General features: G+C 42.7%; 1 protein-coding gene across 1 annotated transcript in view; it reads left to right on the forward strand.

Annotated features, from left to right (window-relative positions):
• The window catches only part of ksr2 (kinase suppressor of ras 2), a 99074-nt gene that overhangs the window by 47192 nt on the left and 26893 nt on the right, over positions 1-24989 (forward strand). Inside the window, exon 6 of the mRNA XM_042331341.1 lies at positions 16443-16615. Coding sequence (XP_042187275.1) covers positions 16443-16615 — 173 coding nt within the window. The remainder of the gene's footprint in view (positions 1-16442; positions 16616-24989) is intronic.

Here is a 24989-nt window from a genome sequence, read left to right on the forward strand (position 1 = left end):
GTACTGTAACTCATATAACAGAGTACTGTAACTCATATAACTGAGTACTGTAACTCATATAACTGAGTACTATAACTCAAATAACTGAGTACTGTAACTCATATAACTGAGTACTATAACTCAAATAACTGAGTACTGTAACTCATATAACTGAGTACTGTAACTCATATAACTGAGTACTGTAACTCATATAACTGAGTACTGTAACTCATATAACAGAGTACTGTAACTCATATAACTGAGTACTGTAACTCATATAACTGAGTACTATAACTCAAATAACTGAGTACTGTAACTCATATAACAGAGTACTGTAACTCATATAACTGAGTACTGTAACTCATATAACAGAGAGTGTAACTCATATAACAGAGTACTGTAACTCATATAACAGAGAGTGTAACTCATATAACAGAGAGTGTAATTCATATAACAGAGAGTGTAACTCATATAACCGAGAGTGTAACTCATATAGAGATGCAGTAGAGAAGTCTTCTGTCATAGCAGAACATTGACTATAGATCAGTATGGGGACTGATGCCTCACCGTCAGTCACCATATAACCTCTCTTCAACCTTTATTAAAGCAGCATGAAGGTGTCAGTGAAAGACTGATAATATACCCAAAAACCATTTGCATAAAAACAACAGGACTCTTCTTTCTCCATATGGGCCCGGTGAAAGCATCTGAATATTTATTGTTACTGATATTAGTGAGACCTAGTCAAATACTTTATCTGGACTTTATTGAGTTTGCCTGACACAATGGAACCAATAAAAAGTGTATATAATATATATATATATATATATATATATATATATATACATATATACATATACAGTGCCTTCAGAAAGTATTATTTTTCTACATTTTGTTGCGTTACAGATTTTGTGTCTCTGCCCTACACACATAGTACCCAATAATGTCTAAGTGTACACAATTCATTAAAAATTAAACGCTGAAATGTCTTGAGTCAAGAAGATTTCAACCAGTCACATAATAAGTTGCATGGACTCACTATGTGTGCAGTAATAGTGTTTAACATGATTTCTGAATGACTACCTCATCTCTGTACCCCACACATACAATTATCTGAGAGGTCCTTCAGTCGAGCAGTGAATTTCAAACACAGATTCAACCACAAAAACCAGGAAGGTTTTCCAATGCCTCACAAAGAAGGGCACCTATTGGTAGATGGGTAAAACAAAGCAGACATCAATATCCTTTTGAGCCTGGTGAAGTTATTAATTACACCTTTGGGAGGTATATCAATACACCCAGTCACTACAAAGATACAGGCGTCCTTCCTATCTCAGTTGCCGGAGAGGAAGGAAATCAGGGATTTCACCATGAGGCCAATGGTGACTAAAACAGTTGCAGAGTTTAATGGCTGTGATAGGAAAAACTGAGGATGGATCAACAACATTGCAGTTACTCCACAATACTAACCTAAATGACAAAGTGAAAAGAAGGAAGCCTGTACAGAATAAAAATATTCCAAAAGATGAATCCTGTTTGCAATAAGGCACTAAAGTAAAACTGTAAAAAAGATTGGGTAAGAAATTAACTTTAATTCCTGAATACAAAGCATTATGTTTTGGGCAAATCCAACACAATTGCATCAGTGAATACCACTCTTCATATTTTCAAGCATGGTCATGCCTGCATCATGTTATGGGTATGCTCGTCATCGGCAAGTACTACAGAGTTTTTTTCCAACACTCTACTCAGCAAATTGGATGCAGTCTATCACAGTGCCATCTGTTTTGTCACCAAAACCCCATATACTACCCACCACTGCGACCTGTATTCTCTTGTTGGCTGGCCATCGCTTCATACTCGTTGCCAAACCCACTGGCTCAGGTCATCTACAAGTCTCTGCTAGGTAAAGCCCCGCCTTATCTCAGCTCACTGGTCACCATAGCAGCACCCACTCGTAGCACACGCTCCAGCAGGTATATCTCACTGGTCACCCCCAAAGCCAATTCCTCCTTTGGCCGCCTTTCCTTCCAGTTCTCTGCTGCCAATGACTGGAACAAACTGCAAAAATCACTGAAGCTGGAGACCCATATCTCCCACACTAGCTTTAAGCACCAGCTGTCAGAGCAGCTCACAGATCACTGCACCTGTACATAGCCCATCTGTAAACAGCCCATCCAACTACCTCATCCCCATACTGTATTTATTTATTTATCTTGCTCCTTTGCACCCCAGTATCTCTACTTGCACATTAATCTTCTGCACATCTACCATTCCAGTGTCTAAATGCTATATTGTAATTACTTTGCCACCATGGCCTATTTATTGCCTTACCTCCCTTATCTTATCTCATTTGCACTCACTGTATATAGATTTTAATTTTTTCTACTATATTATTGACTCTATGTTTGTTTATTCCATGTTTAACTCTGTGTTGTTGTATGTGTCGAACTGTGCTTTATCTTGGCCAGGTCGCAGTAGCAAATGATAACTTGTTCTCAACTAGCCTACCTGGTTAAATAAAGGTGTTCTCAACTAGCCTACCTGGTTAAATAAAGGTGTTCTCAACTAGCCTACCTGGTTAAATAAAGGTGTTCTCAACTAGCCTACCTGGTTAAATAAAGGTGTTCTCAACTAGCCTACCTGGTTAATTAAAGGTGTTCTCAACTAGCCTACCTGGTTAAATAAAGGTGTTCTCAACTAGCCTACCTGGTTAAATAAAGGTGTTCTCAACTAGCCTACCTGGTTAATTAAAGGTGTTCTCAACTAGCCTACCTGGTTAATTAAAGGTGTTCTCAACTAGCCTACCTGGTTAATTAAAGGTGTTCTCAACTAGCCTACCTGGTTAATTAAAGGTGTTCTCAACTAGCCTACCTGGTTAATTAAAGGTGTTCTCAACTAGCCTACCTGGTTAAATAAAGGTGTTCTCAACAAGCCTACCTGGTTAATTAAAGGTGTTCTCAACTAGTCTACCTGGTTAAATAAAGGTGTTCTCAACTAGCCTACCTGGTTAAATAAAGGTGTTCTCAACTAGCCTACCTGGTTAAATAAAGGTGTTCTCAACTAGCCTACCTGGTTAATTAAAGGTGTTCTCAACTAGCCTACCTGGTTAATTAAAGGTGTTCTCAACTAGCCTACCTGGTTAAATAAAGGTGTTCTCAACTAGCCTACCTGGTTAAATAAAGGTGTTCTCAACTAGCCTACCTGGTTAAATAAAGGTGTTCTCAACTAGCCTACCTGGTTAAATAAAGGTGTTCTCAACTAGCCTACCTGGTTAATTAAAGGTGTTCTCAACTAGCCTACCTGGTTAATTAAAGGTGTTCTCAACTAGCCTACCTGGTTAATTAAAGGTGTTCTCAACTAGCCTACCTGGTTAAATAAAGGTGTTCTCAACTAGCCTACCTGGTTAAATAAAGGTGTTCTCAACTAGCCTACCTGGTTAAATAAAGGTGTTCTCAACTAGCCTACCTGGTTAAATAAAGGTGTTCTCAACTAGCCTACCTGGTTAAATAAAGGTGTTCTCAACTAGCCTACCTGGTTAAATAAAGGTGTTCTCAACTAGCCTACCTGGCTATAATGATTTTTATATGTTTTTTTATCAATTAGTGTATTTGAGTTTAATTAACCAGAATTGTTTTTTATTTTCTTGAGGCTGAAATGTAAATTGTAATCGTTTGTATGGCTTGGTTGAGAAAGGGCGATGCTTTGAACAAGGTTTAATTTTTAATTAACTGAAAATAAGAGGTTGTAATCTGCATGAAGGTAAAAAGAGATTTTGTAATGAAGGATGAGCCTGCCTTAAAAATGGACTGGAGAACCATTTTGGGCTTAAGTATAACTTTTGTATGAGTGACGCTTTTAGTGAGAGGTTCAATGCTTTAATATTTAATAAGCCCCCAAACTCATATTCATTATATAAATAGGCATGTTTCATTTTCTCTGGCTTACCATTCCAAATACATTTTAATAATATTTGCTCATATAATTATGAATCGAGTCATCTGGAGTAATCAGGGCCATAAGTAAGTAAGTAAACTGTGATATGACTGATGAGTTAATCAGTGTGATTTTTCCATAAATAGACAGGTACCTCTCCATGGTTGCAAGATCTTGTTTATTTTGGCAAACTTTCTATTGAAATGAGTCTTGGTAAGTTATTTTATATCTTTAGGGATATGAATATTAAGTATGTCTACTTCACCATCACATAATTTTATAACTACAGGGTAATGTCCTAATAATTTAGTCCAGAGAGGCGAGAGAAATGATCTAGATCGTCAATGAGACTACACAGTTATCCAGGACTTGTGAAAAACTGGTCATCGGCATACGTTGGCACTTTTGTTTTTAGCCCGTGGATTTCCTAACCCTTGATCTTATTCTTGATCTGATCTTAAGAGAGAGCATTTCAATGGTCATAACAAATACATTTGGAGATAATGGACATCCTTGTTTATCCAATAGAATCATAAATGAAAACCCTGCCTATCTTGTCACTTCAGGCACGCTAGAGCAAACGCTTCAAGTATTTCTTAGGTTTCAAATAGTATCTGAACCCAGCTCTGAGGTTAGTTAGTACAGAGGTATGCAGATGGAATCTCTGCAGTGCTTTTTAGGAGAAGGACACAATAGTTAATGAACCAACAGTACAGGCTGTAGTTCTTCAGTGGAAAATATTCCCGCAGGTTGTGATGATTCACACGTAGACACAGGAACCTGTGGAATAGTCATGACGTACGCGTTTCACTTCCTTTCATTTGATTTATCCACAAAGGATGTGTTTGTTTGAAATATTGCATTTCTCTCTGCGGTCTTACGGCGGATCAAATGACGATTCCTTCAGTCTATATCAACGTAATTGGGGGGTGTGTGTGTGTGTGTGTGCTTGCATGTGTGTTCCTATTTGCTCTTCTGTGTAATGTCCACACCAGATAGTGGTGTTTCCCTGCTCCCTCCAGCAATGCTGATGTCTTGCCAAGAAAGGGAGTTGAGCCTTTAAAGAAAATCAAAGTGTTTTTAGGTTGCATCAGGTTTTCAGCTCTATAAACACAGTCACGACACTGCGCAATGGATTCTGATTCAACTAACTTTATACATTGTAGAATGTACAAATAACAAGGCTATGAACTTCAGACCCCGAACATCAATCTACAGTGACAGTGTGTGTGTCCCATTATTCATAATAACATAAAATATACTGTACCTTACTAGCGTGCAACTTAGAGTTTACTCATGCTAGTATGAAATCTATAACGTGGATATTGCAACCCCCACATAGAATATGTTGACTCTCACCTCAAAGATTTCCCTGACTGAAGGTATGATGGCATACTTACCAGTACTAGTGTGCTTATTGAGCTAGGTAGGGTACACTTAAGCCCTACTTAGTCCAAGGACCACTCATCATATGGAAAGGATCCATATAATGGATACTGGTGTTGACTCCCACATTAGAGAATTCCCTTTCTGACAGTATGTTGAAATATGACAGTAGCCTTATGTTTCATGTCGCCCCCCAGGACTGAACAGACTGCCATGCTGCTGATTTCAGCAATCGTGGTATAATTATTCACACTCTAATGACATCTTACTTGACACCTGTCATCCTCCATCCTCTCAATTCAATTCAAGGGGCTTTATTGGCATGGGGAACATATGTTAACATTGTCAAAGCAAGTGAGGTAGATAATATACAAAAGTGAAATAAACAATAACAATGAACAGTAAACATTACACTCACAGAAGTTCCAAAAGAATAAAGACATTACAAATGTCATATTATGTTTATATATATACAGTGTTGTAACGATGTTAAAGTACAAAAGGGAACATAAATAAGCATAAATATGGGTTGTATTTACAATGGTGTTTGTTCTTCACTGGTTGCCCTTTTCTTGTGGCGACAGGTCACAAATCTTGCTGCTGTGATGGCACACTGTGGAATTTCACCCAATAGATATGGGAGATTATCAAAATTGGGTTTGTTTTCGAATTCTTTGTGGATCTGTGTAATCTGAGGGAAATATGTCTCTCTAATATGGTCCTACATTGGGCAGGAGGTTAGGAAGTGCAGCTCAGTTTCCACCTGATTTTGTAGGCAGTGTGCACATAGTCTGTCTTCTCTTGAGAGCCATGTCTGCCTACGGCGGCCTTTCTCAATGGCAAGGCTATGCTCACTGAGTCTGTACATAGTCAAAGCTTTCCTTAAGTTTGGGTCAGTCACAGTCGTCAGGTATTCTGCCACTGTGTACTCTCTGTTTAGGGCCAACTAGCATTCTAGTTTGCTCTGTTTTTTTGTTAATTCTTTCTAATGTGTCAAGTAATTATCTTTTTGTTTTCTCATGATTTGGTTGGGTCTAATTGTGCTGATGTGCTGTGGTTCTGTGGGGTCTCTGTGTTTGTGAACAGAGCCCCAGGACCAACTTGCTTAGGGGACTCTTCTCCAGGTTCATCTCTCTGTAGGTGATGGCTTTGTTATGGAAGGTTTGGGAATCGCTTCCTTTTAGGTGGTTGAAGAATTTAAAGACTCTTTTCTGGATTTTGATAATTAGTGGGTATCGGCCAAATTCTGCTCTGCATGCGTTATTTGTTGTTTTATGTTGTACACTGAGGATATTTTTGCAGAATTATGCATGCAGAGTCTCAATTTGGTGTTTGTCCCATTTTGTGAATTCTTGGTTTGGTGAGCAGACCCCAGACCTCACAACCATAAAGGGCAATGGGCTCTATAACTGATTCAAGTATTTTTTGCCACATCCTAATTGGTATATCAAATTGTATGTCCCTTTTGATGGCATAGAATGCCCTTCTTGCCTTGTCTCTCCGATTGTTCACAGCTTTGTGGAAGTTACCTGTGGCGCTGATGTTTAGGCCAAAGTATGTATAGTGGACGGTGTCAAGATGGAATTTGCATTTGTGGTCCTGGCGACTGGACCTTTTTTGGAACACCATCTCACTCTCTCTCTCTCTCTCCATCTCTCCTCTCTTTGTAGTAAGCAGCCATATTGGGAGTCCCTCTCCCTCTCTCTCCTGTCTTTGTAGTAAGCAGCCATATTGGGAGTCCCTCTCTCCCTCTCAATTCAATTCAAAAGACTTTATTGGCATGGGAAAAATACATTGTGCAAGTGAAATAGATAATAAGCAATCAGAAATGAACAGTTTTAACAAACGTTTTAAAAGAATATAGACTTTTCAAATGTTATATTATTGGCTATGTACAATGCACCAATGTGCAAATAGTTGGAAGTATGAAAAAGAAAATAAATAAACAGATAAATGTTTTTCTCTCTTTCTCTCTGTCTGTCTGTCTGTCTGTCTGTCTGTCTGTCTGTCTGTCTGTCTGTCTGTCTGTCTGTCTGTCTGTCTGTCTGTCTGTCTGTCTGTCTGTCTGTCTGTCTGTCTGTCTGTCTGTCTGTCCGTCCGTCCGTCCGTCCGTCCATCCGTCCGCCCGCCCGTCCGTCCGTCCGTCCGTCCGTCTGTCACTCTCTCTCTTTCTTTCTGTCCACACATAGGGAGAGATGAATGGGCCAAATTAGATTTTAATGCATAATGTGGTTTTAGCGTTATTGCCGACAAAGGCTTTAGTGAGAAAGTGATAACCTGCAGGCAGCTTCCTTATTGCAGAAGAGAGATTGCGACAATGTGTCAGAGGACCTTAAAAGGTCTAATTGTGTGACTGAGGATATGTCCTGCAGGCTTATACTAACTGACTGCAGTCTCACTCTGCCTGCCTGGGACACTGTGTCTCTGTCTGTCTGTTTCTGTTTCTCTGCCTGCCTGGGACACTGTGTCTCTGTCTGTTTCTCTGCCTGCCTGGGACACTGTGTCTCTGTCTGTCTGTCTGTCTGTCTGTCTGTCTGTCTGTCTGTCTGTCTGTCTGTCTGTCTGTCTGTCTGTCTGTCTGTCTGTCTGTCTGTCTGTCTGTCTGTCTGTCTGTCTGTCTGTCTGTCTGTCTGTCTGTCTGTCTGTTTCTGTTTCTGTTTCTGTTTCTCTGCCTGCCTGAGACACTGTGTCTCTGTCTGTCTGTTTCTGTTTCTGTTTCTCTGCATGCCTGGGACACTGTGTCTCTGTCTGTCTGTCTGTCTGTCTGTTTCTGTTTCTCTGCCTGCCTGGGACACTGTGTCTCTGTCTGTCTGTTTCTGTTTCTGTTTCTCTGCATGCCTGGGACTCTGTGGCTCTATCTGTCTGTTTCTGTCTGTCTCTCTGTCTCTGTCTGTCTGTTTCTGTTTCTGTTTCTCTGCCTGCCTGGGACACTGTGTCTCTGTCTGTCTGTTTCTCTATCTCTGCCTGCCTGGGACACTGTGTCTCTGTCTGTCTGTTTCTTTATCTCTGCCTGCCTGGGACACTGTGTCTCTGTCTGTTTCTGTTTCTGTTTCTCTGCCTGCCTGGGACACTGTGTCTCTGTCTGTCTGTTTCTTTATCTCTGCCTGCCTGGGACACTGTGTCTCTGTCTGTCTGTTTCTGTTTCTGTTTCTGTTTCTCTGCCTGCCTGGGACACTGTGTCTCTGTCTGTCTGTTTCTGTTTCTGTTTCTCTGCCTGCCTGGGACACTGTGTCTCTGTCTGTCTGTTTCTGTTTCTCTGCCTGCCTGGGACACTGTGTCTCTGTCTGTCTGTTTCTGTTTCTCTGCCTGCCTGGGACACTGTGTCTCTGTCTGTCTGTTTCTCTATCTCTGCCTGCCTGGGACACTGTGGCTCTGTCTGTCTGTTTCTCTATCTCTGCCTGCCTGGGACTCTGTGGCTCTATCTGTCTGTTTCTGTCTGTCTCTCTGTCTCTGTCTGTCTGTTTCTGTTTCTCTGCCTGCCTGGGACACTGTGTCTCTGTGTCTGTTTCTCTATCTCTGCCTGCCTGGGACACTGTGTCTCTGTCTGTCTGTTTCTGTCTATTTCTGTTTCTCTATCTCTGCCTGGGACACTGTCTCTATCTGTCTGTTTCTGTCTGTCTCTCTGTCTCTGTCTGTCTGTTTCTGTTTCTCTGCCTGCCTGGGACACTGTGTCTCTGTGTCTGTTTCTCTATCTCTGCCTGCCTGGGACACTGTGTCTCTGTCTGTCTGTTTCTGTCTATTTCTGTTTCTCTATCTCTGCCTGGGACACTGTGTCTCTGTCTGTATGTTTCTGTCTATTTCTGTTTCTCTATCTCTGCCTGGGACACTGTCTCTGTCTGTCTGTTTCTGTCTGTCTCTCTGTCTCTGTCTGTCTGTTTCTGTTTCTCTGCCTGCCTGGGACACTGTGTCTCTGTGTCTGTTTCTCTATCTGCCTGCCTGGGACTCTGTGGCTCTATCTGTCTGTTTCTGTCTGTCTCTCTCTCTCTGTGTCTGTCACTGTTTCTCTATCTCTGTCTGTCTGTCTGTCTGTCTGTCTGTCTGTCTGTCTGTCTGTCTGTCTGTCTGTCTGTCTGTCTGTCTGTCTGTCTGTCTGTCTGTCTGTCTGTCTGTCTGTCTGTCTGTCTGTCTGTCTGTCTTTATATGTGTGTCTATCTCTGTCTGTCTCTGTCTGTCTGTCTGTCTGTTACTTTCTATCACTGTCTATCACTGTCTGTCTGCCTCTGTATATCACTGTCTGTCTGTCTCTATCTGTCTGTCTCTCTCTGTCTATCACTGTCTGTCTGTCTCTCTCTGTCTATCTCTGTCTGTCTGCCTCTGTATATCTCTGTCTGTCTGTCTCTCTCTCTGTCTATCACTGTCTGTCTGTCTGTCTGTCTATCACTATCTGTCTCTCTCTGTCTGTCTGCCTCTGTCTGTCTCTGGCTGCCTCATCTGTCTCTGTCTATTTCTGGCTGCCTCTGTCTGTCTCTTTCTGCCCCTGTCTGTCTCTTTCTGCCCCTGTCTGTCTCTGTCTGCCCCTGTCTGCCTCTGTCTGCCTCTGTCTTTTTCCGTCTGTCTCTGTCTGCCCCTGTCTGCCTCTGTCTGCCTCTGTCTTTTTCCGTCTGTGTCTGTCTGTCTTTGTCTGTCTCATTCTCAATTAAATTCAAAGGACTTTATTGACATGGGAAATATTGCCAAAGCAAGAGAAATATGTCATTAAGAAAAGTGAACTAAACAATAAAATTACAGTAAATATTACACTCACAAAAGTTCCAAAGGAATAGAGACATTTCAAATGTCATATTATGGCTATATAGAAGTGTTGTAACGATGTGTAAATAGTTAAAGTACATTTGGTTGGGCCTAACTGTGTTGCTTTCCTGGGGTTCTGTGGGGTCTGTTTGTGTTTGTGAACAGAGCCCCAGGACCAGCTTGCTTAGGGGACTCTTCTCCACGTTCGTCTTTCTGTAGTTGGTAACTTTGTTATCGAAGGTTTGGGAATCACTTCCTTTTAGGTGGTTGTAGAATTTAACAGCTCTTTTCTGGATTTTGATCATTAGCGGGTATTGTCCTTATTCTGCTCTGCATGCATTATTTGGTGTTTTACGTTGTACACTGAGGATATTTATGCAAAATATTCTCAATTTGGTGTTTGTCCCATTTTGTGAAATCTTGGTTGGTGAGTGGACCCCAGACCTCACAACCATAAAGGGCAATAGGTTCTATAACTGATTTCAAGTATTTTATAGCCACATCCCAATTGGTATGTTGAATTTTATGTTCATTTTGATGGCGTAGAAGGCCCTTCTTGCCTTGTCTCTCAGATTGTTCACAGCTTTGTGGAAGTTACCTGTGGCGCTGATGTTTAGGCCGAGGAATGTATTGTTTTTTGTGTGCTGTAGGTGGACGGTGTCAAGATGGAATTTGTATTTGTGGTCCTGGTGACTGGAATTTTTTGGAACACCATTATTTTTTGTCTTACTGAGATTTACTGTCAGGGCCCAGGTCTGGCAGAATCTGTTCAGAAGATCTAAGTGCTGCTGTAGGCCCTCCTTGGTTGGGGACAGAAGCACCAGATCATCAGCAAACAGTAGACATTTGACTTCAGATTCTAGTAGGGTGAAGCTGGGTGCTGCAGACTGTTCTAGTGCCCTCACCAATTTGTTGATATATGTGTTGAAGAGGGTGGTGCTCAAGCTGCATCCCTGTCTCACCCCACGGCCCTGTGGAAAGAAATGTATGTGTTTTTTTGCCAATTTTAGCCGCACATTTGTTGTTTGTGTACATGGATTTTATAATGTTGTAGGTTTTTCCCCCAACACAAGTTTTCATCAATTTGTATAGCAGACCTTCATGCCAAATTGAGTCAAAAGCTTTTTTGAAATCAACAAAGTATGAGAACTTTGCCTTTGTTCTAGTTTGTTCGTGAATTAGTGTGTTTAGGGTGAATAGGTGGTCTGTCGTATGGTAATTTGGTTAAAAAACCATTTGACATTTGGTCAGTACATTGTTTTCACTGAGGAAATTTACGAGTCTTACTGTTAATGATATTGCAGAGGATTTTCCCAAGGTTACAGTTTACACATATCCCACGGAAGTTATTGGGGTCAAATTTGTCTCCACTTTTGTGGATTGGGGTGATCAGTCCTTGGTTCCAAATATTGGGGTAGATGACAGAGCTAAGGATGATGTTAAAGAGTTTAAGTATAGCCAATTGGAATTTGTGGTCTGTATATTTTATCATTTCATTTAGGACACCATCAACACCACATGCCTTTTTGGGGTTGGAGGGTTTGTATTTTGTCCTGTAGGTTATTCAATGTAATTGGAGAATCCAGTGGGTTCTGGTAGTCTTTAATAGCTGATTCTAAGATGTGTAATTGATCATGTATATGTTTTTGCTGTTTATTCTTTGTTACGGAGCTAAAGGGATTGGAGAAGTGGTGTATTCACACATCTCCGTTTTGGATAGATAACTCTCTGTGTTGTTGTTTGTTTAGTGTGTTCTAATTTTCCCAGAAGTGGTTAGATTGTATGGATTCTTCAATTACATTGAGCTGGTTTCTGAAGTGTTCCTTCTTTTTCCCATAGTGTATTTCTGTGTCATGTTCGTGATTTGCCATAGTGAAGGTGTACTGTAGGCTCAGGTTTTCTGGGTCTCTATGTTTTTGTTTGGATAGGTTTCTCAATTTCTTTGTTATGTTTTTGCATTCTTCATCAAACAATTTGTCATTCAATTTGTCATTCAGACAACCTTCTTTCTTAGGTTGTCTGCTTGACATTTTTAGATTTGATAGGGAAGCTTTAGGTTAAATATACTGTTTTGGTTTTCTACTGCCAAGTTTACACCTTCACTATTACAGTGGAACATTTTGTCCAGGAATTTGTCTTAAAGGGATTGAATTTGTTGTTGCCTAATTGTTTTTTGGTAGGTTTCTACACTACTTTTCTTCCATCTATAGTGTTTCTTAATATTAAGCAGTTCCTTTGGCTTTGATGCCTCATGATTGAGTATGTCTCTGTTCAAGTACTGTGATTCAAGACTGTGATTTTGCTGTGATCTGATAGGGGTGTCAGTGGGATGACTGTGAATGCTCTGAGAGACTCTGGGTTGAGGTCAGTGATAAAGTAGTCTACAGTACTACTGCCAAGGGATGAGCTGTAGGTGTACCTACCGTAACAGTCTCCTCGAAGCCTACCATTGACTATGCACAGACCCAGTGTGTGAAAGAGTTGCAGGAGTTGTGACCTGTTTTTGTTGGTTGTTTTGTCATAGTTGTGTCTAGGGGGGCATATTTGGGAAGGAATGTTGTCACCTGCAGGTAGGTGTTTGTCCCCTTGTCCCCCTGTGTGCTGAGGGTGACATTCACCACAGACTAGGACTATGCCCCAAGGCCTGGAAATGGTTGATCTCCCCCTCTAGGATGGAGAAGCTGTCATCGTTAAAAGTATGGGAATTCTATTGGGGGGGATATAGGTAGCAAACATGAGGAGATCATTTCCTTATTAATTTCAAGCTAGATGTCAAATGTTTCTGTTATAACTAATTTAATAGAGGGGATTAGTTCTGATCTATAACAAATTAGCATACCCCTTGAGTCCCTTCCCTGTTTCACAGCTGGTAGTTTGATGGATGGGACTACCAGCTCTCTGTAACCTAGTGAGTAACCAGTGGGTCCGTCTCCTCTATACCAGGTTTCTTGTAAGATGTCAACGTCTGTATTTCTGATTTCTTTGATGAAGTCTTGGTTCCTGCTCTTTAGGCCAAATGCAGATGACCTCTGACCTTGTATATTCCAGGATGAGATAGTAAATGCTTTGTGTTCCATAGTGTCTAGTGTTGTTTTCCTGTGGCTCGGACCATTACGGTAGGTGTGAGCAGAGCATGTTGAGCATCAAATACATAGGTCGCAGGACGGACCTTGAGCGGGTGTATTAGTGAGGGTTGGGCCGGTGTATTAGTTGGGGTTGGGCCATGTTGAGGCCCTTGCTGCAGAGGCAGGGTGAATGGGGGGAGGGGCATAAGACTGATCTGGGGAGGTTTATATAGGGTGTGGCTAGGGTTTGTTTGGGGAGGCGTCGACTCTCTCAATTCAATTTAAATTAAATTAATTTCTTTCTCTCTCTCTCTCTCTCTCTCTCTCTCTCACTCTCTCACTCTTTCTCTGTGCACTCCACTCTGTCTCTTTCGCTCTGTCTCTGTTTCTCTCTCTCTCTCACACTCACGCTTCAGGGAGAATGATGATATGATGTCTCAGGATATTTGACATGTCTGAAGTTATTTGAGTTTGCTGTTTTCAAAGTACAAAATGAGGGGGGAGGGAGGGGGGGGGACTCTGGATAACCCTAGCCATGTTATACTGTATCTTTCAACTGATGGCTTTTTAACATTTGGACCTACCCATTCAAGAGTTTTTCTTATTTTTTACTATTTTGTACAATTTTCTGCATTGTAGAATGTGGTAACCAAAAACGTGTTAATCAAGTCAAAATATGTTTTATATTTTAGATTCTTCAAAGTAGCCACCCTTTGCCTTGATGACAACACTGCAAATCGACCATTCCAGTGTTTTACTTGCTATATTGTATTTACTTTACCACCATGGCCTTTTTTTTTGTTGCTTTTACCTCCCTTATCTCACCTCACTTGCTCACAACGTATATAGACTTACTTTTCTACTGTATTATTGACTGTATGTTTGTTTTACTCCATGTGTAACTCTGTGTTGTTGTATGTGTCGAACTGCTACCTGGTTAAATAAAGGTGAAATAAATAAATACAAATCTCATCCCAAACCATCTCAATTGGGTTGAGGTCGGGTGATTGTGAAGGCCAGGTCATCTGATGCAGCACTCCATCACCACCCTTATTGGTCAAATAGCCCTTACACAACCTGGAGGTGTGTTTTGGGTCATTGTCCTGTTGAAAAACAAATGATAGTCCCAAACCAGATGGGATGGCGTATCACTGCAGAATGCTGTGGTAGCCATGTTGGTTAAGTGTGCCTTGAATTCTAAATAAATCACTGACAGTGTCACCAGCAAAGCACCATCACACCTCCTCCTCCATGCTTCACGGTGGGAACCACAAATGCGGAGATCATCCGTTCACCTACTCTCTGTCTCACAAAGACATGGCGATTGGGGCACCGACTACCGCCCCGTAGCACTCACATCTGTCATCATGAAGTGCTTTGAGAGACTAGTCAAGGACCATATCACCTCCACCCTACCTGACACCCTAGACCCACTCCAATTTGCTTACCGCCCAAATAGGTCCACAGACGATGCAATCTCAACCACACTGCACACTGCCCTAACCCATCTGGACAAGAGGAATACCTATGTGAGAATGCTGTTCATCGACTACAGCTCGGCATTCAACACCATAGTACCCTCCAAGCTCGTCATCAAGCTCGAGACCCTGGGTCTCGACCCCGCCCTGTGCAACTGGGTACTGGACTTCCTGACGGGCCGCCCCCAGGTGGTGAGGGTAGGCAACAACATCTCCTCCCCGCTGATCCTCAACACTGGGGCCCCACAAGGGTGCGTTCTGAGCCTACTCCCTGTTCACCCACGACTGCGTGGCCACGCACGCCTCCAACTCAATCATCAAGTTTGCGGACGACACAACAGTGGTAGGCTTGATTACCAACAACGACGAGACGGCCTACAGGGAGGAGGTGAGGGCCCTCGGAGTGTGGTGTCAGGAAAATAACCTCACACTAAACGTCAACAAAACTAAGGAGATGATTGTGGACTTCAGGAAACAGCAGAGGGAACACCCCCCTATCCACAACGATGGAACAGTAGTGGAGAGGGTAGCAAGTTTTAAGTTCCTCGGCATACACATCACAGACAAACTGAATTGGTCCACTCACACAGACAGCATCGTGAAGAAGGCGCAGCAGCGCCTCTTCAACCTCAGGAGGCTGAAGAAATTCAAAAAGCACTCACAAACTTCTACAGATGCACAATCGAGAGCATCCTGGCGGGCTGTATCACCGCCTGGTACGGCAACTGCTCCGCCCTCAACCATAAGGCTCTCCAAAGGGTAGTGAGGTCTGCACAACGCATCACCGGGGGCAAACTACCTGCCCTCCAGGACACCTACACCACCCGATGTTACAGGAAGGCCATAAAGATCATCAAGGACATCAACCACCCGAGCCACTGCCTGTTCACCCCGCTATCATCCAGAAGGCGAGGTCAGTACAGGTGCATTAAAGCTGGGACCGAGAGACTGAAAAACAGCTTCTATCTCAAGGCCATCAGACTGTTAAACAGCCACCACTAACATTGAGTGGCTGCTGCCAACACACTGACACTGACACTGACTCAACTCCAGCCACTTTAATAATGGGAATTGATGGGAAATGATGTAAATATATCACTAGCCACTTTAAACAATGCTACCTTATATAATGTTTACATACCCTACATTATTCATCTCATATGCATACGTATATACTGTACTCTATATCATCGACTGGATCCTTATGTAATACATGTATCACTAGCCACTTTAACTATGCCACTTTGTTTACATACTCATCTCATATGTATATACTGTACTCGATATCAGCTACTGTATCTTGCCTATGCTGCTCTGTACCATCACTCATTCATATATCCTTATGTACATATTCTTTATCCCCTTACACTGTGTATAAGACAGTAGTTTTGGAATTGTTAGTTAGATTACTTGTTGGTTATTACTGCATTGTCGGAACTAGAAGCACAAGCATTTCGCTACACTCGCATTAACATCTGCTAACCATGTGTATGTGACAAATAAAATTTGATTTGATTTGATTTGATTGGAACCAAAAATCTCACATTTGGATTCATCAGACCAAAGGACAGATTTACACCGGTCTAATGTCCATTGGCCCAAGCAAGTCTCTTCTTATTGGTGTATTTTAGTTGTAGTTTCTTTGCAGCAATTCGACCATGAAGGCCTGTCTCCTCTGAACAGTTGATGTTGAGATGTGTCTTTTACTTGAACTCTGTGTATAATCGAAGAATAAAGCTTTATATCTGTAGTTTATAACTGTTTATTTACAGATGAACTGTTTCTCTGTGCGTTACAGCTTTAGAATTGTATAATATCAGTTTATAACTGTTTAATAAGAGTAATTTTGTATTTCTGTGTGTCTCAGAGTGAAGCAGAAGAAGTCCAAGCCTCAGCACCTGAAGATCAACAGTAGTATGGGGAGCTGTGAGAACCTGCCTACCCAGCGTTCACCCCTACACTCCTCCGACCATCGCTCCCTCCGTTCCTTTTTCTTCCCCACCTTCATGCCCTCCACTCCCCCCGTCTACTCCGATGCAAGTAAGTAACCTTTTTATAACACTAAGCCTTATAGTACTCGTTAGTTTAGGAGTGTTCAATTCTATCTGAAAATGGCCGATGTGGGTGCAAGGAGTAACTCACCTGATTCAACTAATAAAATCTTGATTGAAGATTGTCATTGCTTGGCTAGTTGAATCAGGGGTGTTATCTAGTGTGCAGTGGTTTAAAGTACTTAAGTAAAAATACTTGAAAGTACTACTTAAGACGTTTTTTGGGGTATCTGTACTCCTAACTTTACTATGTATATTTTTGACAACTTTTACTTTTACTTCACTTCCAGTCCTAAAGAAAATTATATACTTTTAACTCCATACATTTTCCCTGACACCCAAAAGTACTCTTTACATTTTGAATTCTTAGCAGGACAGGAAAATGAACAAATTCACACACTTGTCAAGAGAACATACCTGGTCATCCCTACTGCCCCTGATCTGGTGGACTCACTAAACACACATGCTTCATTTGTAAATGATGTCTGAGTATTGGAGTGCGCCCCTGGCTATCCATAAAATTAAAACAAACAGGAAAATGATGCCTTCTGATTTATACTTTTACTTTTACTTTTGATACTTAAGAATATATTAGTGATTACATTTACTTTTGATACTTAAGTACATTTCAAATCAAATACTTTTAGAGTTTTACTCAAGTAGTATTTTACTGGGTGACTTTCACTTTTTCTTGAGTCATTTTCTATTAAGATGTCTTTACTTTTACTCGAGTATGACAATTGGGTACTTTCTCCACCACTACTAGTGTGTTACATGATTGTTGATTGTCCACTGTCTGTCTACAGGTCTTTCTCTAGTAATTACTTTATGGGAGCATCACGTTTTAGGGAAGAACCAGATGCAGACAGTGTGGAAGTAACAAGATTGTATTACTAGAACAGGGGGCAGGCAAAATGACAGGTCAAGGGCAGTCAGAGGTCAGTAATCCAGATCAGAGTCCATAAGGTACAGAACGACAGGCAGTCTCGGGGTCAGGGCAGGCAGAGGTCAATAATCCAGGTTGGTGTGACAAAGTACAGAACGGCAGAACAGCAGGCAGATTGGTGAAAACTGGGAAAACTAGAAAACAGAAACTAGAAAGAGACAGGAGCAAGGGAATAAATGCTGGTAGGCTTGACAAACAAAACAAACTGGCAACAGACAAACAGAGAACTCAGGTATAAATACAGTGGGGATAATGGGGAAGATGGGCGACACATGGAGGGGTGTGGAGACAAGCAAGCACAAAGACAGGTGAAACAGATCAGGGAGTTTAGGGAGTTTAGCCATACTTAAACACATAACAAGCATAACAATCGGTCCTGAACGAGAGAGCGAGACGGGGATGATGTGAGGAGACTGAGAATGACGGAAGGAGGCAGGGACAGGGATGTCAGGGAATGAAATATGGACGTCGACAGGGGATCTGAATGGGTCTAGACTCTGACTAATAGTCCTTAATTCATTGTTTGGGGTTTTAGACTGGGCTTCTGTCACTTTGTGACATCGGCTGATGTAAAAAAGGCTTTATAAATACATTTGATTGATTGTCAGGTATTACCATGGAAGTCTGGATTCACATTGTGGACTCAAGGGTATACGAGAAGCAGCAGGAAGTTGTTCTTTACACATCCGTACACAGACTCCTACATAGGCTATACACACACAAAACAAAGATAATGCATTATGGTTATCGCTCAAGTTGTCTACTTCAATTAATCTCCTGCAACATAAAATGGGATGAATTACGTGCCTGTTTGTGTGTTTTTGTAGGGAGTGAAAGAGGGAGAGAAAAGGGGGGGAGAGAGAGAGAGAGTCAGACAAACAGAGAGAGAGTTTAGGATAGAGAGAGAAAGAACGAGAAAGCAGGAGAGAGAGAGAGAGTCAGACAGACGGACAAACAGAGAGTTTAGGATAGAGAGAGATAGAACGAGAGCGCAGGAGAAAGGGAGAGTTTAGGATAGAGAGAGATAGAACGAGAGCGCAGGAGAAAGGGAGAGTCAGACAGACAGACAGACAGACAGAGTGTTTAGGATAGAGAGAGATAGAACGTGACAGTGATGATAGTTCTCCCTGCTGCATGATGGAATATGATAAGCTTCTTGTTAAGTCATGTTTAATACGACACCAGTTGCTAAAAGTCAAGTGCTCCTGATAATCGAATATCTCCCTCAGTAATTACTGTCTTTGTAATTGAATGTAATTTAAATGTCATGTAAGTACAAATAAGTATAATTACTGTCTCTTGTTCTTTATGTCAGTGTTAGGGGCTCGAGCCTCTAGATATTCAGGACTATAAACTAAGTGTGTTTAATTCCAGTGTTTGAGGACCACTGATGGTTCAGCTTTTTCTTGCCGTCAGTGACTGACTAGACTACTGATGTGTCTATTCTCTGTCCAGTGAGACTAATTGACCAAGTGATTACCAGGGATAAGATAGAACGAAAGAGGTTGACTTTAACATCAGATCTAGAATCAAATAACCTTACCTAACAGTAACCATTAGTAATTTGGACAAAATATCTGACCCAGAACCAGAGGTTAAGGTCAAAGTCCACCCACTCCAGAACAACTGACATGGCCTGGCCCTCCACCCACTAGAACAACTGACATGGCCTGGCACTCCACCCACTAGAACAACTGACATGGCCTGGCACTCCACCCACTAGAACAACTGACATGGCCCTTCACCCACTAGAACAACCAACATGTCTTGGCCCTCCACCCACTAGAACAACTGACATGGCTTGGCCCTCCACCCACTAGAACAACTGACATGGCCTGGCCCTCCACCCACTAGAACAACTGACATGGCCTGGCCCTCCACCCACTAGAACAACTGACATGGCCCTCCACCCACTAGAACAACTGACATGGCCCTCCACCCACTAGAACAACTGACATGGCCTTCCACCCACTAGAACAACTGACATGGCCTGGCCCTCCACCCACTAGAACAACTGACATGGCCTGGCCCTCCACCCACTTCAGAACAACTGACATGGCCCTCCACCCACTTCAGAACAACTGACATGGCCCTTCACTCACTAGAACAACTGCCAACCCACTAGAACAACTGCCATGGCCCTCCACCCACTAGAACAACTGACATGGCCTGGCCCTTCACCCACTTCAGAACAACTGACATGGCCCTCCACCCACTTCAGAACAACTGACATGGCCCTCCACCCACTTCAGAACAACTGACATGGCCCTCCACTCACTAGAACAACTGACATGGCCCTCCACCCACTAGAACAACTGACATGGCCTGGCCCTCCACCCACTTCAGAACAACTGACATGGCCTGGCCCTCCACCCACTAGAACAACCAACATGTCTTGGTCCTCCACCCACTAGAACAACCAACATGGCCTGGCCTTCCACCCACTAGAACAACTGACATGGCCTGGCCCTCCACCCACTTCAGAACAACTGACATGGCCTGGCCCTCCACCCACTAGAACAACTGACATGGCCTGGCCCTCCACCCACTAGAACAACTGACATGGCCCTCCACCCACTAGAACAACTGACATGGCCTGGCCCTCCACTCATTATCTTCCTGTGGCTCTGACAAAGACATTAGAGATTAAGACAATTGCCTATCTAAGGCAGTTATTCATAGTAAGTGGCGGCATCCCTAATGCTTTTATCTGTCTGCTTAGCCTCCCCCTGGGGTCCCAGTGCGGCTCATAGCAGCACAGAGCCACGGAACAGGCCTGGTGGGTGTTGTCAGTCTGTTAATGGGTCTGCTTGGGGTCCGGAAGGAAAGATAGATATCCAGAATGCTGCCGCAGTTTTATTGAGCACGCTGTGCCGTAAAGTATCTGCTTGGGATCTGCTCAGCACAGCTCATCTGTAAAAGCCCCTTCTGGCACTACAAGAACCAAGCAACTGGCTCTGATATCTGTATCAAAGAGCAAGGACTCCATGAGGACCCATGAGGACCCCTTGATACACGAATTAGAACCATGTTTCAGGGCGGCTGTATTTTGTGTCTCGTCATGAAGCTTAGAGATTTGAGGTTTCTTTTAGTTTGTCTGATTGAAGTGGTGCCTGCAGGGAGACAGGTTTTGTGTGTCTAGTTGGGAGGCTGCTCCAACCACACCAACACCTGCTGGGCCTAGAGAGCCTGCTGCCAGGTAAACAGACACCTCAAGGCTCATTTTAACACTGCTGCCAGAAGAACACAGACACCACCAGGCTCAATTTAACACTGCTGCCAGCTAAACACAGATACCACCAGGCTCATTTTACCACTGTTGCCAGGTAAACACAGACACCACCAGGCTACTTTTACTGCTGCCAGCTAAATACAGACACCGTCAGGTTCATTTTACCACTACCAGTTAAACACAGACACCAGCAGGCTACTTTTACTGCTGCCAGCTAAACACAGACACCGTCAGGCTCATTTTACCACTGCCAGTTAAACACAGACACCACCTGGCTCATTTTACCACTGCTGCCAGGTAAACACAGACACCATGGCCTTGTCAAAGGCCGGACCTCAATCCAATTGAGAATGTGGTATGACTTAAAGATTTCTGTATACCAGCAGAACCCATCCAACTTGAAGGAGCTGGAGTTGTTTTGCCTTGAAGAATGGGCAGAAATCCCAGTGGCTAGATGTGCCAAGCTTATAGAGACATACCCCAAGAGACTTGCAGCTGTAATTGCTGGAAAAAGGTGTCTCTACAAAGTATTGACTTTGGGGGTGAATAGTTATACATGCTCAAGTTTTCTGTTTTTTTTGTCTTATTTCTTGTTAGTTTCACAATTAAAAACATTTTGTATCTTCAAAGTGGTCGGCAAGCCACTGTAAACACAGACATCACATGGCTCATTTTACCACTACCAGCTAAACACAGACACCACCAGGCTCATTTTACCACTACCAGCTAAACACAGACACCACCAGGCTCATTTTACCACTGCCAGCTAAACACAGACACCACCAGGCTCATTTTACCACTGCCAGCTAAACACAGACACCACCAGGCTCATTTTACCACTGCCAGCTAAACACAGATACCACCAGGCTCATTTTACCACTGCCAGCTAAACACAGACACCACCAGGCTCATTTTACCACTGCCAGCTAAACACAGACACCACCAAGCTAATTTTACCACTGCTTCCAGGTAAACACCACCAGACAAATGTTACCACTGCTGTCTGGTAAACACAGACACCACCAGCCTCTTTTTACCACCGCTTCCAGCTAAACACAGACACCACCAGGCTCATTTTACCGCTGCTGTCTGGTAAACACAGACACCACCAGCCTCTTTTTACCACCGCTTCCAGCTAAACACAGACACCACCAGGCTCATTTTACCGCTGCTGTCTGGTAAACACAGACACCACCAGCCTCTTTTTACCACCGCTTCCAGCTAAACACAGACACCACCAGGCTCATTTTACCGCTGCTGTCTGGTAAACACAGACACCACCAGGCTCATTTTACCGCTGCTGTCTGGTAAACACAGACACCACCAGCCTCTTTTTACCACCGCTTCCAGCTAAACACAGACACCACCACCCTCTATTCACCGCTGCTGCCAAGTAAACACAGACACTACCATGCTCATTTTACCACCGCTACCAGCTAAACACACCAGGCTCATTTTTCCACCACTTCCAGCTAAAAACAGACACCACCAGGATCATTTTACCACCTCTGCCAGGTAAACACAGACACCACCAGGATCATTTTACCACCTCTGCCAGGTAAACAAAACACTGCCTTTATAATTTGACCACCACTTCTAATGAACACTTCTGCTCCCCACATAAACAGTATAATGACTAGGACAGACATTCACTGCCTGAGGTAGTTCTGGTCCAGATCTGTTTGTGTTGTTTTACGTCATTTAGTAGACATACTCTATTCCAGAGCAATTAGAGTTTAGTGACTTGCTCAAGGGCACATTGACAGATGTCTCACCTTGTCAGCTCAGGGATTCAAACCAGCGACCTTACGGTTTTAACGCTTTTAACCACAGGGCTACCTGCCATATGAGTTGGGAAGACAGCACAAACAGATCTGGGACCAGGTCTGAGGGGCTTTGGCCCATTTGTAGAGGATAATATCTATTTTCTAACGTGTTGTTTTTAATGACCATCACCATGATGTGTACAACAGGAAATTCTAGGGCACTTGGTGATAGGTGAGAAGAGGGAGGGGTGTTCTCCTCGTCAAAGATGACATCAAAACAATATTCTGAAAAGGTCAGACCCACGCGTTGACTGGTTGTCATGGAAACAGTGCTGGCAACAAGGCTCTTTGTCTCCAGTCGAACGGAGGAGTTTGTTTCACACCGTGGAAATTACAGTTACATTTCACCACTGCTCTTTGCCAACTTCTGCTACTTAGAATACACATTGTATTAAAGAAAAATTGACTCATATCATTATTCAAATGTGTTATTGTGTTTCAAATCATCCAGCCCTGTCTGTTGACTCTTTTTCCATTAACCTTGATTTAACTAGGCAAGTCCATTAAGAACAATTTCTCATTTTCAATGACAGCCTAGGAACAGTGTGTTAACTGCCTGTTCAGGGGCAGAACGACAGATTTGTACCTTGTACTAGTCCAACGCTCTAACCACTAGGCTACCCTGCCGCCCCAGTTGGTTTCCACACATAAGGATACCACTGCTGTAGATGCCTGTGATCAGAAAGGCAGACATGTTTTTTCTACTTTATGGTGTAATATCCTCCATGTCTATGTATCCTCTCTCTCTCCCTGTTGTTTGGCTGTTTCTCATCTTATTAGATTATGACACGAGTGGGGAGGGGGATGGGGGGTGGAGGGGTAAGGAGGCTGTGAGTCTATCCAAATTAAAGAGAAAGAATGGGGGACACTGTTGTCTGGCGCCTTTGGGTTACTCTGACATCCGTCTGTGTGTGTGTGTGTCTGTGTGTGTGTGCACGTGTGCACGTGTGTGTTGGCTTGAGAGGCACACATGTGCAAAGACTCATCAAGTCAGGCCCAAATATGTCAACCCCATGCGATGTTGCGGTTACGAGGCTGTTAGTGTAAACAGACTAAACAATAAGCAGATGATGTCACTTCCCCTTCTCTATCAGATTATCAGGCTGACTGAGTGTAATTTAGCGACGTATTGGACTGTGAACCAGAGACAGAGAGTTTGTGTGTGCAATAGAAACTCGGAAATGCAGTGTTTCTGGACCTACGTTAATCAGTCCTATCATCAATCATTCATATCCACTTCAGTGGCGTGCTGTCACACAGTAAACCCTTAATTCAGCAGGTTGTTACTAGGTTACTGGTACAAACTCAGATTTTTGTAATAATGTTCTTATACTAGACATTCAGTGTCATACCATTATTTAAATATTCCCCATGTCATGTTAATGAGGCTCCAAATATGGCTGCTGTAGAATGTTGTAGTGTCATGTTAATGGGGCTCCAACATGGCTGCTATAGAATGTTGTAAGGTCATGTTAATGAGCTCCAACATGGCTGCTATAGAATGTTGTAGGGTCATGTTAATGGGGCTCCAACATGGCTGCTATAGAATGTTGTAGGGTCATGTTAATGAGCTCCAACATGGCTCTATAGAATGTTGTAGTGTCATGTTAATGGGGCTCCAACATGGCTGCTATAGAATGTTGTAAGGTCATGTTAATGAGCTCCAACATGGCTACTATAGAATGTTGTAGTGTCATGTTACTGAGCTCCAACATGGCTGCTATAGAATGTTGTAGTGTCATGTTACTGAGGCTCCAACATGGCTGCTATAGAATGTTGTAGTGTCATGTTAATGAGCTCCAACATGGCTGCTATAGAATGTTGTAGTGTCATGTTAATGAGCTCCAACTTGGCTGCTATAGAATGTTGTAGTGTCATGTTAATGAGCTCCAACATGGCTGCTATAGAATGTTGTAGTGTCATGTTAATGAGCTCCAACATGGCTGCTATAGAATGTTGTAGTGTCATGTTAATGAGCTCCAACTTGGCTGCTATAGAATGTTGTAGTGTCATGTTAATGAGCTCCAACATGGCTGCTATAGAATGTTGTAGTGTCATGTTAATGAGCTCCAACATGGCTGCTATAGAATGTTGTAGTGTCATGTTAATGAGCTCCAACTTGGCTGCTATAGAATGTTGTAGTGTCATGTTAATGAGCTCCAACTTGGCTGCTATAGAATGTTGTAGTGTCATGTTTATGGAGATTCAACATGGCTGCTATAGAATGTTGTAGTGTTATGTTTATGGGGATCCAACATGGCTGCTATAGAATGTTGTAGTGTCCTGTACATGCATCATAATGCTCATTCTAGACATTCACTTTTGTGGTATTTTTTTAATACCCTATGTGATTTTAGTG

This window comes from Oncorhynchus tshawytscha, linkage group LG12 (genome assembly GCF_018296145.1).
Source record: "Oncorhynchus tshawytscha isolate Ot180627B linkage group LG12, Otsh_v2.0, whole genome shotgun sequence".
Lineage (NCBI taxonomy): Eukaryota > Metazoa > Chordata > Actinopteri > Salmoniformes > Salmonidae > Oncorhynchus > Oncorhynchus tshawytscha.